At 40.8% G+C, this 17,138-nt stretch overlaps 1 protein-coding gene across 19 annotated transcripts in view; it reads left to right on the top strand.

Moving 5' to 3' along the window:
* The first annotated feature begins 9,524 nt into the window (after positions 1 to 9,524).
* The window catches only part of CACNA1D (calcium voltage-gated channel subunit alpha1 D), a 188,890-nt gene continuing 181,276 nt past the window's right edge, over positions 9,525 to 17,138 (top strand). For 18 of the 19 annotated variants that reach the window (XM_040568759.1, XM_040568772.1, XM_040568770.1 and 15 more), the window contains exons 1-3: positions 9,525 to 9,605; positions 11,464 to 11,782; positions 14,242 to 14,347. In XM_040568759.1, the coding sequence (XP_040424693.1) occupies positions 9,563 to 9,605; positions 11,464 to 11,782; positions 14,242 to 14,347 (468 nt within the window). In that variant the 5' untranslated portion in view covers positions 9,525 to 9,562. Of the gene's footprint in view, positions 9,606 to 10,517; positions 10,723 to 11,463; positions 11,783 to 14,241; positions 14,348 to 17,138 lie in introns of those variants that run through there. The other variant, XM_040568774.1, reaches the window with a different exon arrangement.

Raw genomic sequence — 17,138 nt, 5'->3', positions numbered from 1 at the left:
AATATAGGTTCACAACTAACGATTTAAAAAGTCTCTATTACATTTGCTCTCTCTGTAGCTCTGAAGTAGTACCTCTGAGGCATCTCAGCACCATGCCTCACCTCCATCAATGAGGAACATTTTATGCCTCATTATAATAAGCTGCTTCCTAACGAGGGTGAGTGTTCATGTGTGGGCATATGTGTGCTGTGTGTGCCTTGGTACTTGCCTGCAGTGCATTTCCAGATGAAGTCTATGGCTGGACAGCATGAAAGTCAGCATTAGCCTTCTCCTTTTCTTGTGTCAGACATAACAAATCATAAAAAATATGCAGTCTTTTTTTTTTTTTGTCAACACTTCCTGAAATATTTGAGCTCTTTCTCCTTTCCACTGAAAGAAAACATTCAGCTACAGTTTGTTCTCCAAATTAAGGCTGCTCTGTGGAGAGATGGCACTGATGGAAAGAGGTACTGTGCAGATGTCTTTACATTCTGGCGACCCAGGACTACAGCTAGGGACTAGTCTAATAACTGACATACATTAATTTGCCTTGCAGACTCTTCTAATATATGCCTGACTGCAAGATGCTAAGGAACTGTATCTTTAGCCTGGGATCTCCTCGGCAAAGGTCACAATCATTTGTACTTCCATTGAGAACACCATGTACTGAGGGCTAAAGCAGTTCTGAGGTTCCTCTGAAACATCAAAACTTCAAAAATAGTGACGGCTGAGACAATCTTTGCTAGGATTTTTTAATAATATCGTTTGGGCTCTTTTCACTTTGTTTAAACCTTGAGTTTGTTATCAAAATTTCCAAGAGCCTGTGTAACACACCAGGTGCGGCTGTACCATGCCAACTTTGTGTGACACTAGAATATGATTTTGTATGTGTGAGGCACTGAAATGTGTTTCATATTGCTAGGTACCTGTATTACCCCTCAGGAGGCACATCATTTCTCCCTCATCAAGTGTTGTTTTACCCATTGTATGGTACACAAAGTAGGTCAAAATGTGATACGTTTAAGCAGAGCCTTTAAACCTAATTCAACTTAATCTAAATTGAACTTCTAAGTGAAATTCACCATTTGGTTTGTTTACAATTTTCTAAATTCAGTATGAGACAAGAGGAAGCAATCTGTGTCTTTAGAGAATTAAAATATGCCCATAAATAAGCTCAGTCACTGGCCTTTCCATAGAACAAAGCCAAAAAACATACTAAATCAGCTAGAGGCTGAAAATAAATGTTGAGATTGTACTCTATGTTGCTGTTTGTATTTTTTTAACTGTGTATTTATATGGAATGGCAAACACAGATTATGCCTTAGTAATTTTTATGGGTTCGGCATCTATCCCTTTGATTTTATTCACATATTTTCATATCCATAATCTCTAGTTTCTTATCTGATGATGCAAACCTTTCAGATGCAGAAATGGATAAAAATCTTGCTGAGTTTAGTGAGCGTCATTTTCAGAAATAATCTTTTTATTTGACAGGAAATAAAGACCCTGAGGGGGAAAGAAAAAAAAAAAGAAGCATGAATATTAAATGACTGAAGATATTAGTGTCCAGTGTTTTCATTACCAGCTTTCTGCATAAAGAAATGCTTGGAGAATTACTCTACAATAGCAAACTGGAAAAGCCCCAAGCCATAATCCACCTGAGCCTAAGTTTTATTTTGCATGCATAATAGAGCTTTATTGTGTTTGAAATTGCAGACTATGTTGACAGGTCTGTCATCTATCTCAGGCTATCTCCATTATGGGAGACACCCCCTTCATCGGGAGCTGGCACCAGACATTGAGATGCCAGCTTCGTGGTCATTAACAGGAGCTTTACACATATGTTCAAAGCTATAAGCGAACTGCGTCAACATGCCAACTGTGTGAGGCAGGTGATTATTTCAATAATATAGAATATTGAGGTTTGGCTGCATTTACTGATTTTTGGTTGGTTTCAAGGGCATGCAAAAGGAAGCAAAAGTGTAACAGAATTTGCTAGTTTTTTAGAAATACTAATCTGATGCAAGTCTGGAACATTTCCATTAATTTAAACACATCATAGCACATCCTCATTTGACGTGCTTGGGCAGCACTGTCTGTCTCTGATGAAAGCAAAACAAACCCCAAACCCTCTAGATGACAAACCTTACTCCACAAACATCTTTTGATAATTGCACCTGCTAACTGAAAAACACAAAAGGAGAGTCCACTGTGTCCTAAAGCAATTTTATTTCCAGCTACTCTATTACAGATTGAAAGCTCCTCTATTGCCTTGTCTACTACTGGCATGATCCCTCGGTGCTTTTCTGTAGGGATTTGCTTCCCTAATATATTGAGTTGGTCTTTGTGTTGTCAAGAACTACGCAGTGAAGTCTTATGATATGAAAGGATATTTACTTTACTTCCATAGTTATACTTTTGTCCGTTCAAACTCCTTGAACTCCAGAGAAAGCATGGCTGTCAGAGGTTTGACCTAACGTGGTTCTGCATTTTGTTGGATGTAATCATAAAGGTAGGAAGGAGAAAGATTTTTGGCAGGGTAACAACCTGGATATCCTTCAGCATTCAAAGAGACAAGGAATGCAACTGGCAGATGTATTTAGGTATCCATAAAAACAGAGACTGAATATATATATGAGATGTTCATGTTAAAGCCAAATACAGGATCTTTATGTGAGTCTACATTCTACCTAGCGAGGCACTCTAAAAGGGATTGTCATATCATCTACTGCTGAGATTATACCACACTTCCTAAAGCATTTAATAATGGCAATCCTTTACTTTCATGAGTAATGCATCTCAATGGATCTGCTTGTAAGAGTGTCAAATTATAAAAAAAAGACCTTAAAATCTTGCTCCAAATCTGAAAATCTTGCTTTTTCTTCAGTGGCATTTTATTTTATTTTATTTTATTTTATTTTATTTTATTTTATTTTATTTTATTTTATTTTAACTTAATTTAATTTTATTTTATTTTATTTATTTTATTTTTCCCTTTCTAATGCAATTACTCTGACTCCTCCCTCATTTTCTAGAGCTGTGATTTTCTTATTATCCTCTTTCAGTTCCTCTTTCAGTGTGGGGTGCCAACACCAACAGAGACAGGAGTACATTTCCTCCAGCAGGTATCAATTAGCACAGACAGAAATCTTTCTTTTTACAGGTGTTGTTAGCTCCTGCATACTAAAAAACTTTTGCTTGTGGTTACTGCTAACCTTACTTATTGTGAAACATCTATGGGCAAATCTGGCATGCCTTTGCTACAGTAGAATTTTGTCTTCCAGCAAAATAAGTTTGGAATACATTTAGTGTTTTATCCATTGCTGAATACATAAATTAATTAATCTGATGAAAGATAAATATAAATATTTACTGTCAATTTCATGCTTTAAGTGTAAGGTGTCTCACACACTACGTGATGCGTATTCCTGTAAAAGGAAGAACAGATCATGTGAAACTGTGTCATGATGCAGCCACAGAATGAAGTAGGACATATCTTGACCTTGGTGTACACAACCGTGCAGCTGTTGCCTTCTTCAAGAGATGCTTTTTACAAGGAATGTCTTTGAAAGTCATTTAAAAAATCTGTTTGGGAAAAATTCTGCAGAGAAGTTTGCCAAGTTCATTTTTCCTGTATCTGGTGAGAAAAGAACATTTTGCTTTTTTTTGAAAAAAAGACAATGAACAAACAGGTAATGTGTTGTGTTTAGCATGTGGAGCAGGGACTGGTAGATCTGAGAATTTGATTTCACTCTGTACTCTGCTGTGTGTTAAGAAACATGAATTTTCACTTCTTCCCTGACCTCTGTAAGTGTCAGTTTCTTAATATTTAATGCAGAGCTAATGAATTTTACTTGTCCTGGCAAAAATACTCTCAGACCCCACAGCAGAAAAAGTTGTTTTAAAAGCGCAAAGTAAGTTTACGTTTGAAAGGATGTCTTTGTGCTTTCCTAGGAGAAAGCAAAAGGACTTTGTATGACGGGCAAGGAATTGTGCCCGAAAGTCTTCGTTTGGGCTGGGCTCGGCGTGGAGCGCATTGGGGCAGTGCCTCGGTGCCTCCCGTGGGGTGCCATGGGAGAGGCTCCCGAGGGCGGGATTCCCACCGGAGGCTGTCAGGCCTCCTCCTCTCCCACTCCCTCCCCAGCTCCTGCTGAGGGCTGCTGCTGCCTAGCTCTTGTCTCCTGCAGTCGCCGTGGGAGAACCCCCACTCAGACGCGCTTGCTTCTGTCTAAAACCCGTGCGGTTTTTAGCAGTCTTCCAGCCTCCAGAGTGGCGTTTTCAAGCTCCATCACAAGCCACTGCCAGAATATCCTGCAGAAGCTGGAGTGTGGCTTGTATTTATAAAAGTTATTTGTTTGCATGAGGCACATGTGCTGATACTGTGAGTCATCCGTCCATTTTGCTGTGACATTTTCAAGCACAATTATGTGTAGTGGAATTTTTTTGGTAGCTGGCTATGTTGCCCATCTGTGAAATCATCATTCTACTGAGCACTAAAAATAGAGATGAAACTCTTCTGAGAAAATTCTGAATCTACTTAAATGACAGTTTGAAATGTGTTCATGCAGTCAACAGTTTAAATATTTTCTACCCTAAATATGGATACTCTAAATTTAAGGTGATGTAGTCCTGCTGTCACCACTTCAGTTCACCTTGCTAGCACAATGATACAGTTGGAAATAATTTCTGGCTAGGAACCTGGTCTAATGCCCACCAAAGCAAATTCACCTGGGCCTCAAATGTCCAGGACTGGCATAGGAATGTAAGCATTCTGGAAGGTGGGTAACACACAGGGTGGAAAATATTTAGTAGTAGTGGGGAATCACTGGAGAAAAATGTGAAGAGAATCCATGACAGTAGATAAGAAGGGAAGAGAGAGAAGATAAGAAAGAAGACTGTTAGGAAATGAAGCTTCCAGATAAGGAATAACAGAATATGCGGTAACTTCAAAGAGGGTTTATTTCTGGTCAAATATTCAAAGCAAGTTAGTGTAGAGATATGGTAAACCCTAAAAATAGTGAAGAAGAAGAGCTAGAGCTAAGAGAGAGAACTGATGGAGGAACATAAACTGTGTTGAGTAATTGCATCCTAATTGAAGCCACAGAAAGCCGAAGAATCTAATTAGTCAGAAAAACTCATTTCATTACATTCTTAGTAATTTGTTTTGAAAAAGTCCAACTGGATTTTAAATTTAGCAGATCCTGAATATGTTCAGAGCATACTACACTTTTTACTTGCATATAGCAAAAAGGAAAAATATAGTTTCAGAGACATATTCATGGATTGTTTCGTTCAAAATCAAGTCTGCAGTTGTCCCTTAGTATCTGGGTATCATTATATGATGTTTTGTGAGAGGACGGGAAAAATTAATTTTGTTGAGTTGGTAAGCATTAATAGAGACCACCAGCCATTTCTTTAATTCACAGGCAATGAGACATACTTGAGGCTGTTGTTCAGCCAAACAAATGAAAAGAACATTGTCTGTGCAACCCCCTGCCTTTCCTCTTTCCTGTCCTCCCTCCCTCCATCCCTATTTGTTTACAAGTTTTCACAGTGATATTTTTTTTTTCGCAAAATGTACAGCTAGATCTCCCGCTAGACAGAATTAGTGTAACTCGCTTCATTTACATTTTGCTTTCAAAAATTTGTATTTTTTGGTAAGCTTCTATGGAAATGGTAAGGCTTCAGTGTGGTAGGTTTTTTATATCTTGAATTATTTTTTGTCACACTCTAAATAGGAGAAAAGAAAATCAGAATTATACTTCATATTAGGATATTCTCCTCACCCACATTAATAAAAAACTATTATGTGAAGATGTAAAATCCTATTTTGTAGAGGGCAAATCAAAATTTGGTGCTGTTTCCTTGTGGAAGATATTTTACATATTAAATCTAGAGTACGGATAAGGTCAATAAAACGGATAGTTACTCCTTCTCCTCATCATCTTTATTCTGTAGTAGATTCTTACATTTTAAAATCCATACATGCACATTTTTGTCTATTTTTGAGATCTCAGTTAGTAGGCTTTTAGAAGCACGTGCTTTCTATAGTTTTCCACATAAACTACACCCATAATAACAAAGTGCTATTTTAAGTGCTTTAGCTCTTACTTGTTACTTGTACTGACATCAGAAAGATGATATTCACTGATCTGACAGGCAATATAAGGACATCCTTAAGTTTCATTATGATCATTTTTAGACAAAAATTTGAAAAACATCTTCAAACTCAAACTGTAGCTCTATCATCCTTCAGGCGAGAAGAATGAAAATAGAAGTCTTCAGGCAAAAAGAAAAAGTGAATGCATATGAAAGTGTATGCAAAGTTAGAAATACATAATGTGGATGAGAATGAATTCTGCAAGTCCTTGCTCTCAGCATGGCCATATTTCATTAAAATATTCCTTCGGTGTGTAAGGGTAGTGATAGGTTAGTGTATGTTTGTATAATAATAACTTCAGCTGAACTAATAGAATAATGGATTAACGCACATGAGTGAGAATTGCCTGCTTGTTAACGGACTAGGCTAGTTCTGCTGCTTCACATTTTATAAAATTATGGATTTGTTACGTGACTGCCTCCCACACTTGCAACTGTATTACAATAGGACCTGTTCCTTCTTCTTGCAGTGAACGGCTGCGCAGTTTTGCTGCACACTGCTCCACAAGTTCACAGGTGGCCGAGGTTTTGCTTAAGTGGGTTTAGCCTTGAACACATTGCTCTTGAATTCTTAATGGGCTTCCTTGTGCTTCTAAGATGTGCTTAAGAGGATGCTTCTTTGGTTACCTCTTTCCTTTACAGAGAACAAGTCCCTGAAAAGCAATGAATGTTACCAAGGGGAAAACGATAATAAGTGAGTGGCAACTCTGCAACAAATAAATGGTAATAGTGACCATATTCATTTCCCACCCTGTTCCTTAACATATAAAGAAAGTACACTGACAACGGTATAGCGCCGAGCGTATGACAGATGAGGACATTCATCCTTATTTTTTCTCTGAATATGGGTTGTTTTCATTCAAAGTCTCATCACTTATTATGGTAGCTGGTACACATTCTAAAGCATGAATATAAAGCCAGCCATTTCATTCAGGAATGAGTAACTAATATCTAAGTGACATAAAAGTGAAGCAATGTTAGTGAAATGATTAGACACTAGTTTCTAGAAGAAGAGGGCAAATAGCTGTTTAGATAATTAATGGCTTCAGTAATTAGCACTTTCGTGACTAAACAGTGTCAGTATTCTTGAATACTTTCTTGAAACTCTAAAAGGACTTGCATTTCTTTTTTTAACTGTAATTTTGATTTCGAAAATATAGTTGATAATTTGATTTGGCAAAAAAATGCCAGATAGCTTTGAAATAAACAGAAATATATGCTTATGGTTTTGGACCAACCAGGAAGCAAGGTTTCTTCATTTCACTGGGAGGCTCACAAAGTTTATTTTTGGGGAGTATTTGGCAGCTTCCACTACATAGTGCTATGCATCATCGCGAGGACTGGGGATTAGAAAAGCAGCACTGGCAAGGCCAAAAGCCAGGAGTTTCATGGACTTCTGCAAAGGAGGCAGCCTTTTTCTTTAGGATGCTTTTTGCTTATGTTAGATCCAGGCCTTATTAGTTATCAATTTGTTAATAGCATCTCAGTGCTGATCTTCATAAGCCTTATTCAAAAAAAAAAAAAAAAAAAAAAAAGAGTGAGATACCTGAATCTAGACTTGTAAAAGCACTAAGCAACTAAGCAGGTTGGGCACCTCGCTTCCTGTAAGTGATTTAGGTGCCTGCTTCCAGTGCTTGTTAGGCTACCAGCCTTCAGTTAGGTGCTTTTGAAGATGCACCAAGCATCTTTGCCACCTAAATACCTGACTGTCAAGACCAAACATTGCCCTGACTTTTATGGATCTTTAAGGCAGTAACCCAGGTACATAGACTGCTAAGTTTTCATCAGGAAACACATGTGCTCTAATGATACAAGCCTCTTAACTGGCAGTGGTACGTTCCTGGCTAAACCAACCTCCCGAGCAGCAGATTGGCTGATGAATCAGATCAGAAGGTCAGAAAAGGGGAAGTCCTCAGACAGAGGCTAGGAAGTGGCAGGGAGGTGGAAGATTTCTTCTTGTTGGAGGACTTGTCTGTGGGTACTCCTGAATAATTTTTTTTTTTTATATTAATTTTAACTTACAAAGATAACACCAAAGGGGATAGACTCCACCAAGCAGAGCTTCTTATAAAACTGGAGGATGCCTGCAAAGCCAAGGTTTTATTACTCTTCTTCTAATTCTGGTGTGTAGTTGCTGCTTCTTATTAATTAGATGAAACTAATTGTGGATGAAGGATAGCTAGAAGAGAGGACAGGGAGATAGATAAAGTGGTAGAAGAAAAAGGGCTAGTGGTAGTTTTGCTGAAATGTTTTCTTAACAGAAAACACATTTGCCAAAGGTTCAAAGCCATTGTGTTTGATGATAGTTTGGAAAAAAAATTTGAAATACCCTTAACAAATCAGAAAGCATTAATTGCAGAGAAGTCCAAGTTTAGCTTTCAAGTATTAATTTAGTTTTGAATGTGTATAGTTCTTAGCTGTTTCGTTAATTACTTTTCCCAGTGGCTGAAGTCCCTTCCTTCAGTAACTGAGGGCAGCTGCCCTCCTTGGCACGACTTCTTCCTACCACATCTCTGGCTGCTCCAGTCCTGTGCACCGGCACGCAGGGCTTCTGCGCTTCGAGACCAATAAAACAAAAACGAAATTACAGGCTTTGTCTTTTTGTACTGAAAGCTGACGCCGAAAACGAAATATTTTCAAAAAGATTTATTGGAAGTATTCAGGGAATGATCTGAAAAGGTCGGGGTCGGCTGGGAGACGCTTCAACAGGTTGACCAGCCCGAGCGGAGCTGAGGGGCCCGGCGGTGCGGGGACACGGAGAGGGCAACCCCACTGTGCGGGGCCGTCCCGGGCGGCTCCCCCGGCCCCTGCCGCCCGGCCGGGGGCCGAGATGGCGGCGGGGCGCCTGAGGGGCCGCGGCGCCTGAGGGAGGGCTGAGGGGCGGCAAGCAGGTGAGGCGAGATCGCGGCCGGTTTGAGGCGGCGGAGGCTCTGTTCGCCGTGCCGGAGCTCCGGGAGATTAAAGAGCAGCTCCGCGCTCCCGCTCGGCCCGGCCCGGCCCGGCCCAGGGAGCAGCAGGTGGCGGCGGCGGCGGCAGCAGCGAGGGAGTTAACGGCGTGGTGGCGGCGGGAGGGCGCTGAGGAGGAGCGGCACCGGGAGGAGGGGGACCGGGGAGCAGGCGGCAGCGGCAGGAGTGGGACTGAGGAGCTGGCGGCGGCAGCAGCCGGGTTGCTAGGGATGGAGAGATCCCGTGTCACCCGGATGTGAGTGTCATGTTGGCCCAAACTCTGAGGGATTTGGCAGCGGCGAAGAAGCGGCGGCAGCAGCAGCAGGAGGAGGAGCAGCCCCTCGCGCGTCGCTAGTCACTACCATGGGGGTCGGGTAGCGGGAGCGCAGGGGCAGCGCACACCTGGCTCGGGGTGGGTGGGGGGCGTCTCGGCCCTTTTTTTTTTTTTTCCTCTCATACGCTGGAGAAAGTGAGAATAATGCACCACCACCAGCAGCAGCAGCCGGAGCAGCACCCAGAAGGTAAGAGCCAGCAAGGGCAGCGGCAGCAGCATGCCCGGGGCTGAGGGCGGGGGGGCAGCGGGGGAGGATTTGTGAGGGATTTGGGAGACGGGGATTAGAGAGGGAGGGGAAGGGTGAGGATGGGGCAGGTTTGGGGTGGGGAGGGGACCGGGAGACGGGAGGGGGGGGGGCAGGGGGCGAAGACAGGAGGGATCGGGGTGCCGTCGGGGCTCGGGGGGACGCGACTGCTGGGGGCTCCGCCACGTCCCCCGCAGCTGGGTTTAAGGTTTAAGCCCCCCCCCTCCCCCTCCCAGGGGCAGTAATTTGGAGGTGGGAGGGATGCAGCGGGGCACGGGGGGCACGGTGAGCTCGGGCTTTGTTCCTCTCGTGTTGAAGAACCCGAGGGATGGCTGCGCGGATCGGGGGGTTATTTGCGCCGAGCCACGTTTCGTAGCATCCCGGGAGGCAGGCGGGGAGGGATGTCTGTGCCGTTGCTTTAAAAAAAAAAAAAAAAAAAAAGGAATCCAGTGAAAAACGTCGCGATTGACACCGCCGCCCCCGAGGAGCCGCGCTGCCCCCGGGCAGCCCCAGGTGCGGGCGGGCAGCTCTGCCCCGCTGCCGCCGGGTGAGCTCCGGCCGGGAGCCATCTTAGCGCGCCCCCCGCGGCCGCCCCTCACGCAGGCGGCGGCGGCGGCGGCCGAGGCCGAGCCTGGGACCGGCGGCGCCTGAGCGGCTGAGGCGGCCCCGGTCTGCGCTGCCCCCGCCGGGGAGGCGACGGGAGGTGACCGGAGGGCTGGGCTGACGAGCCCCGAGGCTCCGCTGCTTGGCGAGCGGCGGTCGCTGGGGAGATGTTTTCCCCTCCTGCCCGGGTAGCTGGATGCGTTTCGCTGCCGTTCCGCCTGTCAGCCCCGGTTCCCTGCGCGTATGCTGTGCCGTTCCTCCATTTTTTTCTCCACCCAGGCATCTTCAAGTTTTGGGTTTGACTTAGGAGCGTCTCCTTCCTACAGGTGCATGTAGGAGGAGGCTCTGCTGCTCTAGTCAGGGAGCTCGCGAGGAAAGAGCTGTGCGAGGAGGTGGTGTTTTGCCCGCTTTGCTGTCATCCGGGATAAAAAAAGACCTTAAAAATATTATTTAGAAGGTGCGATTTATTTTGTGACACCTTGTGGAAAAGCAGAAATAAAATAAAATTCCTTTACAGTAGTTTGACGGGTGTAATTTCTGGCGTGCAAGATAGCAGGGCTTTATGAACATATTTACCACCAGACGATATTATGTTTTCCTGTGTGGGAGGCATTTTTATTTGAGAATACGGAACAGTGTGAAATTTAACTTGCTTATAGGACTTCTGGGGTTTTTGTTTTGGGGGAAGAGGTGTACACTTGGTTGTTCTCAATCGAAAAATGTGCAAGGATTAAACGACTACTCCTTTGACCAGGATGAGGTGAGGAAATAGTAAATGCTGAGGCACCACAGCCCAGCTGGTCGTTAGGAGGAGGTATGTTTTATTGCATTATTGTGCTGACAGAAGAGCTGCTATCTGGTCTGTGAAGGAAAAAAAAAAAAAAAGAACAATCAAAATGTGAAGTGTTTGCGTAGCACTTGCCTTGACACTTAGGTTAAACTTGAAATTAATGCTAGTTCCTGAGACCTTTTGGCTACTGTTGAATCACATATATACACTCATACCTGTATATTCAATCATGTATATATGTACGCATACATACATACACATGTGCATATACTTATGCTCTATAGTATACATAATATAAGCATCACACCAGCAAGAGGTCTTAAAATGATCTTTTCATCAAAAACACTGTGACACATTCTAGCATAAAAAGTTATAAACAAATACTTTTTTTTTCATTTTCTCTCACAGAGGCGAACTATGCAAGTAGCACCAGAATTCCTCTCCCTGGTGACGGACCAACTACTCAGTCAAACAGTTCAGCACCATCCAAGCAAACTGTTCTGTCTTGGCAAGCTGCAATTGATGCTGCTAGGCAAGCAAAGGCTGCCCAAAATATGAGTACCACCACAACCCAGCCTGTAGGATCTCTGTCCCAAAGAAAACGCCAGCAATATGCCAAGAGCAAAAAACAGGGTAATACGTCTAATAGTCGGCCACCCCGTGCCCTTTTCTGTTTATCCCTCAACAACCCAATACGAAGAGCCTGCATCAGTCTAGTAGAATGGAAGTATCCTTTGATGCAGTTTCATTTTACCATCTGTTCCTTGAGTTTTCCAGATAGATCAAAGGAATTGTATTGCCATGTCTGATAGTGTCACAGCTAACGCGTTAGTTCACTTAACTGTGTGCGGGTAACTCTCATTAATGTTAATGGTAGTTAAATTTATGTAAATTGCTGTTAATGATAGCCTCTTAATCTGTGTCATAATTATGTAGAGTATTGTTTCATTAAAGTAAGTACCTCTAAGACAGGGAAGAGCTCATAGCTGTTCATTTGTTCTTAGGGGGAGAGGGGAACACATTCTGACCTTAGCTTTTTGCATTTGCAAGCCTACGTTATATTCCATCAAATCTCTATATTGAATTCATTGCTCTTTCAAATAAGGCTGAATAGACAGGAGTGCATCTAATGATTTTAATTGGGAGATGACCTTTGACCTAAGATGTCAAACCCCTATCTTCTATATAGTGATGAGGTGTTAGGGCAAATGTATGTAGATGTAGAATGAATGTAGAAGTTATTTCAAAATTATGTTTTCCAATTGCTAAATGTGAGGAAGGCTTTTAGCTAAAGTACGGATTCACTGTAATTACATATGAATGCCTGAACATTTACAACATATGTCTGCCACCAAACATTTGGAAGCTCGTCCAGCTGTAGATTCAAGATCAGGTATACTGGCCTGTGCTCATGATGACGTGAGTGCTTGGAAGGATTGCTTTATCTTCAGTTCAGTGGTTCTGATTTGGAAGAATGTGTATTTCTTTGGAAGAACAAAGAGCGTGTAGATTTGGTATATTGTTTAATTCTCAAGAAAAAATTTGAAATAGAGAATGAAGCTTTGTTGAAGTACAAGGTGAAAAACACTTGCCTGTTAGTTGTGGCAATATCCCTGTAGCAGGAGACAGCTGTTCAGGAGAGTAGACTAACAAAGGAAAATTCATTTTGTCATTTTAAGCAGCGCACCCAACCGCTTTCAGTAGGAAATATTCCTCATTTATAGGGCTTGTTTTTTTTTTTTTTCCAGTTCTTTGAACTTAATTAAAGATAGTGAAACAGATTCCACTTTCATTTAAACTGGTAGAAGTCCAACTAATTTCAGTAAATTGGCATCTCCTTGGCTAAGGCCAGTGAAATGAAATTACTATGGGTCTAGAGTGGAATAACTCAGGGCAGAATTTGTCCCACTATCACTGTATCATAAAACAAGCTTGTCAGTCTTGCGCTGGTATTGTCCGTTTCAGTCTGGAGAACACTGCTTGTTGAGATGTGTATTCTAACTTCATTTTGTAATGACTGTTGATGTTGATGGGCTTTTGTGAAGGTAAACTCAGCCCTTGAGGTTACAAACTGAGATGCCAACAAACGAAATTTACAAGATCTTAATGGGCACGTGAGCTTAATAGGTGTTTTTGTCATAAAAAGTCTATTCTAAATTTACAAAATTGTTTTTGAGGAAACAAAGATTATATTCAGTGCTCTTTGCTCAATCTTTTATGGAAATTTTATGGACATATATGAGGAAACTGTGCACTGAATTGAGGGCAAAAAAAGTCAAGCCCCAAATACTTTGTTTCCAAACTTCCAAAGGTAGTTTCATCTGAGTACCTCCATATTTTTAGTTAGAAGAAGATAATTAAATATTATTCAGTGAAAGGCAAATTGATGATAAGCTGGAGGATAAACTTCATAAGGCTGAATTTTAAGAAATATCTTTCTTTTCCTGGAGGAAAAATATCTCCAGATTTCAACTGTATTCATCTAGACATGGTGTTAAAAGTGTAGCTGTAGTTCCTGCCATCCCGTGTGAAAGCCTAAAGCCTCCCAGTATGTATGGCTGCCAAGCCAGCAATGATATTCTCTTAGCCAGTCTACTCATCTAACCTTTCATCGGTTCTGGCCAAAGCAAAACTGTTCAGGTGTTCAGTTGTCCAAGACAGCTGAAAGGGGCTCAGAATTTTCTGTGTGCATTACACAACATTCTAGCTCTCTACAGGAGAACAGTTGTGATTTGTTGGGAATCATTCTCATCTTACTATGAACTAGATACCAAATGATTTTCTTCCTTTGGATAAACACATTTCTGTTTGTTAATGAGACTTAATGTGAGCATATGAAGACAAAACAGCTCCATAATTATTCCTTATCTATCATGTTAACCTGCATATTGATTTAAGAGTATGTAATTAAATTAATCTCTAGAACTTAATAACAAGTGCTCTGTGGCAGCAACAGTAATAGTCTTCTCCCCTTTGCAGAAAAGAGCAGCACGTTGAAACATTAGTGTGATGGAAAATAATACAGTGTAGTGACATAGCTGGAGGTGATCGAGTGTTTGTCACAGTTATCAGTCAAAAGATTGCCTGAGACCTAAGACCTGTTTGAGTGTTAGAACTGAAAGAAGAGCTAGGCTTAAAAGTTTGTAGGCACTTAGAATTCATGGATTCCTTAACAGGATTTTCCAGACCATTTGACATATTTATACTACTGTCTATTTTTGCCAATTGTGTGGCCTTAGCTGTTTACATTCCATTCCCAGAAGATGATTCTAATTCAACTAATCATAATTTGGTAAGTACTCTTGAATTTTTATTTTATAGTGATGTTCTTTTATCTTGATGGTCAAGATTAGCTGCTAGTGTTTGAGACCATATTAAGTGTAACAATTTCAGTCAAAAAAAATGGTATGTAGTGATACTTTGGAATAAAATATATTCAGAATGTGGAATTGTTTTATTTTTATTTTTAATGTGTTCCTTTATGTCATATGTTTAAAAACAGATATTTTTCAGCAGTAAAATTATTTGGAAGAGAATGTAAATTAATGTTATGCTGTGTGTGTATATAGGTATGGTATTAAAAACCTTGATTTAAATTTCTATTGTTTTAGACATGCCTTTTTCAGTCCTTCTGAAGTTTTACTGTCTTTCCTAGTATACTTGTCTAATCTATTTTCAATTTTTAATGGTGTTATTTAGCTGTATATGTTATTAGATGAGAAGAGAATGGTGGGAAACTTTACAGCAATACATTTTGAAGTGATAAGAATATCAACGTGAATTTTAAAAGCAGTTACTTCTAAGTGTTTTTTTAAAAAGGATGATATTGCAGTACTTTGTAGAGCTGTATTTCCTCCATTAAAAATAGTATACCTGTGTTGTACTTGAAAATATCATGAAAAATATTTTCCTTTTAGTTGCTATTTTATTAATACTTAGGGAGGCTATCACTCTCAAAGGTGATTTGAATTTACATTAGTTTCATCATTTACATTAAAAGACATTTTGAAATAGTTACTAGACCTCAGTAGTCCTTTGAGTTCTGAAAATCTATGTGGCTTATTTTTTTTTGAGCGGCAGTTGGGAGGGTGTCTTCAGAACAAAAATTGGATGCCAGATCAGTAAGTAGGTAATTTTGGACTACTTTGGATGGAAAATTTAGGTTGATATGAGGCTTTCTATTTATGGAGATGTTTGTGCATTGTGTGGTGTGTAAGATTAACTACTTTCAGGAGAAAAAAAACCAACCGCATTCTATTCATATGACCCGTTTAATATATTTTTGTTCATCAAGATTAAGCCTATATGGATGACAAAAAAAATGCTAGCAAAAGGCAGAATAATTCAGGTCAATGTAAAGAATTACTTATGCAGCTGTGTATCTAGCCAGCCAACAGTCTTATCTCTCTTCTTTTTCCCCCCTCTGTGAGAAATTGAGGGCACAGATCTCAATAGCTGTCAATCCAACAAGAGATTTGGTAATAACAACTTTCATAAAGCATTACATGGTAAAATAATTACTTATGTTAGAGGCTAATCATTTTGAAATAAATGTTTTTAGCATTAGCTTTGTTAGGCTGGTATCTGACCTAATTCTGCAATGTGTTAGCGGTTAGAAAGCAATGGACGTTTTTGTCCCTGATGTTATTTTAACTAATGTGAACAGGTTGGTCTAAGCAAAAATACATTACCTTTTTATTTATTTATTTATTTATTTATTTAGTAAGAGTTCCCTATCCATTTTAGGAAAAGAGGTCTTGAACACCTCTAAGTATACATACAGTTTAGAATTTGGCCATTTAAATTTGCCTGTTGTTAATTTTGAGTAATTCCACTAGGCTTGCTCAAGTACTGCCATGTGTTGGGGCAGACTTGAGCCAGATAAGGGAATGTACTGGCACATCCTGTCTACCTGATGTAATAGAATAAATTGCTCTGGCAGGAGCAGTGTTGTCTTTCCTTATGACTAGGGTTATACATCATGAAGTGCACTAACCGTTGATCTGTGTCCTTGTATCTTTCTCAGGTATTTTGCTGACATTTTTCCTAGTGTAGCCCAACTTCCTTTGTTAAGCTGGTACTTTGGATTCAAGTATGATGTGAAGCACTATTGTATAAGATAACTTAGAAATCTTCAAGCTTAATTGGGAACCGGTTTGAGCATGTTTCCTGATGCGTGTGGATCAGAAATGTGGAGTTATATTCTGAATGGACTGTGCTTGACCACTTACTGGTGTTACAGTTCTGTGTTCTGTGGGAGCATGTATCTAGAAAGCAGTTTGATGTGATTCTTCTGTGTTCTGGGAGAGACAGGAGAAAGAGATCTTCTATTCCTTGAATGGAGCAGTTCTGTCATGATGGTCTGTTCTGCATAGAGTACTATACAGACTAATGAACTTCCAAGAATTATTGAACTTGATCCCTTATTCTACTTAACTGACTAAGCACTGACCAACTGACATTTTCACAAGTTGGTACAGTTCTTCTGCAAGTAGATTGGAGAAACTATTATTCATCCAGGAAAGTCTTTCTTTTGCTGTAGCAGGGGGATAGGGCCAGTATACTCTGGGCTGAATCCTCATAAGCCCACTATTTCATTCAGAGTTTAATGTAGTTTTTTTGATCTGCCTTGAAGTTTCAGGTGATCTGAACTTTTCATGCTTGATTCAGCTCTTCTTTTGGCAGTGTCTCTTGTCTGCACTTGGTAAGAAGCTGTTTCTGGCAGGATGAATTTCCTGTGTATTTCTTCTATTTCTGCCTTTTCTGCTTTTTTTTCCTCATCTGTGTTATTTCTTTTCATGTCTTTTGTCTTCAACTTCCTGCTTATTTCTGTTTCTCATTATCTTTTGTCTCTGCCCTCTGGCTTCCTTCTGTGTTTACTCTTCCACTTGTCCTCTTCTGCAGCATGCTTTGCTCTATCTCATTCTCCCACCTCATTTTTTTCTTGTATCATCCTGCTGTACCATGTTCAGTTCTCTCAGACTGCCTTGTGCTTTGCCTCCTACTTACTTTCCCATGGGTTGGACTAGCACCGGATTTTACTCTGCAGAATAAAATTTACTCTGCCAGAGGCAGACTGGCAC

This window comes from Cygnus olor, chromosome 10 (assembly GCF_009769625.2).
Source record: "Cygnus olor isolate bCygOlo1 chromosome 10, bCygOlo1.pri.v2, whole genome shotgun sequence".
Taxonomy (NCBI): Eukaryota; Metazoa; Chordata; class Aves; order Anseriformes; family Anatidae; genus Cygnus; species Cygnus olor.
Note: the sequence above shows the minus strand (reverse complement) of the source record. Positions and strands in the feature narration are given on the sequence as shown.